We start from the raw sequence: 2439 nt of genomic DNA, 5'->3' as shown, positions 1-2439 counted from the left end.
CTGGTGTCCTGCTAGACCAAACGGGTTGGTCTCAGCCCAGACTCCAGGAACCAAGCCTTTGAAATGGTTCAACAGAGTTAGGGAGGTAGGGGTGGAGGTGGTCGAGGGGCGGTCTGGGGAAAACGTTAGGGGGAGGAGGCGAGACTCCTCTGACAACGGGCAGGTGAGAACAAGTTGTGGCAGGTTAAACCCGAGAGTGGGGTTAGGTCCCTTAAAGGAAATGATAGCCTGAAGCTTGTGTAGGAGATCTCGGCCAAGCAAGGGGTAAGGGCAATCAGGCATTACTAGAAAAGAATGGGAGACTAGGCCCTTCCCTAACCGGACTTCCCGAGAAGTGGTGAGGGGTACAGACTGTTTTCGTCCAGTAGCTCCCTGGACCTGCACAGTGGACGATGAGAGGGAGCCCAGTGGGGATTTCAGGACCGATGCCGCAGCTCCAGAGTCGACTAGGAATGAGACAGGTTGACCCCCAATACTGAGAGTAACCCTCGGCTCCAGGGGGTCAAGAGTCACAACGGACTTTGAGCTGGGGCACCCCTAGTCTGTATTCAAAGTCAATAACAGCTCTGCCTTCTCTTTCAGCCCGCGATTAGGGCACTCAGATTTCCAATGACCCATGGCTTTGCAGTAAGCACACTGATCCCGAGCTAAAGGAGGCCTTCCCAAGCCTTTACCCTTATAGGGGCGCCCAGCGTTTGGGCCCTCCCGCCTTCCTTTCCACTCTTGCTTCTGAGCCTCCCCTGGAACCTGTGCTAAAGCTGCCACTACCGCCCTTGCGACCGTGCGAGTTTGCTTGTCTTGAGTCTCTTCACGATAGTCAAACACCCGCTTGGCCACTTCCATGAGTTCAGTCAGATTTTTACCCTCAAAACCTTCAAGTTTCTGTAGCTTCCGATGGATGTCCGGAGCTGAATTGGCTACGAAATCAATTACGATGGCTCTCCGGTTATTGGGATCCTCTGGGTCAATAGGGGTGTAGGTTCGATATGCCTCGTAGAGGCGCTCTAAGTATGCAGCTGGGGACTCATCCTTGCCCTGTTTAACCTCACTGACTTTGGACATATTAGTTGGCTTCCGTGCTGCTGCCCGTAACCCTCCCAGCAATAACTGGCGATACCTGTCCAGTGCTTCCCTACCGCGATCAGTGTTGGGGTCCCAGTCGGGCCGGTTCTCAGGGAAGATGTGGTTGCGGCGCCCCAGGTCAGTAGAGGGATGTCCATCTGGGTCCAGGACTCCCTTCCTGGCTTCTAAAAGAATCCTGTCACGCTCCTCGGTTGTAAAAAGAACCCGGAGGAGCTGCTGGCAGTCATCCCAGGTGGGCTGATGAGTATAAAAGACAGTCTCTAGGAGGGAGATTAGGCTCTGGGGCTTATCAGAGAAGGATGGGTTTTGCTGTTTCCAATTGTACAAATCACTGGTGGAGAAGGGAACATATACCATGAACGGTCTCCCTGATTCTCCGGGAGGGGAAGGAACTTGCCGCAGGGGAAACGCTGACACAGTGGAATCTGGGGTCAAACTGGAATTAGAAGGGCCATAAGGAGCACCTGCTCGAGTATGGGGTGGACTTATCAGAGGAGGGGCTGAGGGGCTCAGAGACCCTGAGGTTGGGTACGGGGGTGGATCTGAAACCTGGGACTGGGAGTACTCAGCTGGATCTAGGGGGTCAGAATCAGGGGGTGGTAAGACAGGAGTAAGCTGTGTGACGACCTTAGGACTTTCGGGAGGCTTGCGGCTAAAGGTCGTCTTTGATTCCGTTCCTGGTCTTAGTTTTGAAAGGGCCTGGACCTGTAGTGGTCCTGAAGGGGGTTTGAAATCAATCCAGGCGGTGATATAGGGGACCTGATCGGGGTGGCCAGGTATACCATAGACAATTCCCCTGACCCGGCCGGCCACCGAGACGTCAAACGTACCCCCGGGGGCCAGCCTACCTCGAAGGTGGGCCATTCCTGTTGGCAAAGGAGAGCTAATTTCTTTTTAGTAACCTGAAACCCATAACCTTCTGCTATACGCCGATATTGTTTGAAGTCCCGTAAGACAATAAAGAGAGGGGAGCCTGGCTTAGGGCTCGAGGGTCCTTGTCCCATGGTGGATTAAGGACTGAGAAAGAAAAGAGTAACAAATAGACGTGCTCACGTAAGCAAGGACCAAACACGGACACAGGGAAGACACAGTCAAAACAGGGTAGAGGGGAATCAAACTGCCTCAATTCCGAACGACCTAGACAATGAGACAGGAATTTACACCCCCCCTCACGGAACAAATAGTAGATAGATGCGCACACACAGTCGACACAAAAACGGAAAAAAAGACACAGTCAAAACCCTGGATGCTCCTGACACAGTAGCGGAGAACAAACCCGTCTTAGTTCCGAACAACCTGGAGAATGAGGCAGGAAGTCTTTCTCCCCCACCCCGCCACGGAGCGCACAGTGGACAC

General features: G+C 53.5%; 1 protein-coding gene across 1 annotated transcript in view; it reads right to left on the bottom strand.

The window, feature by feature from the left end:
- Window positions 1-1947, bottom strand: part of LOC114048163 — a 6983-nt gene extending 5036 nt beyond the window's left edge. The window contains exons 1-2 of the mRNA XM_027869099.1: window positions 675-1947; window positions 325-446 (exon numbers count right to left, since the gene is read on the bottom strand). Coding sequence (XP_027724900.1) covers window positions 325-446; window positions 675-1947 — 1395 coding nt within the window. The remainder of the gene's footprint in view (window positions 1-324; window positions 447-674) is intronic.
- Window positions 1948-2439: the final 492 nt, after the last annotated feature.

This window comes from Vombatus ursinus, unplaced genomic scaffold (genome assembly GCF_900497805.2).
Source record: "Vombatus ursinus unplaced genomic scaffold, bare-nosed wombat genome assembly UNPS02001860.1, whole genome shotgun sequence".
Taxonomy (NCBI): Eukaryota; Metazoa; Chordata; class Mammalia; order Diprotodontia; family Vombatidae; genus Vombatus; species Vombatus ursinus.
The sequence above is the reverse complement of the archived record's forward strand: the minus strand, read 5'-3'. Positions and strand labels throughout refer to the sequence as shown.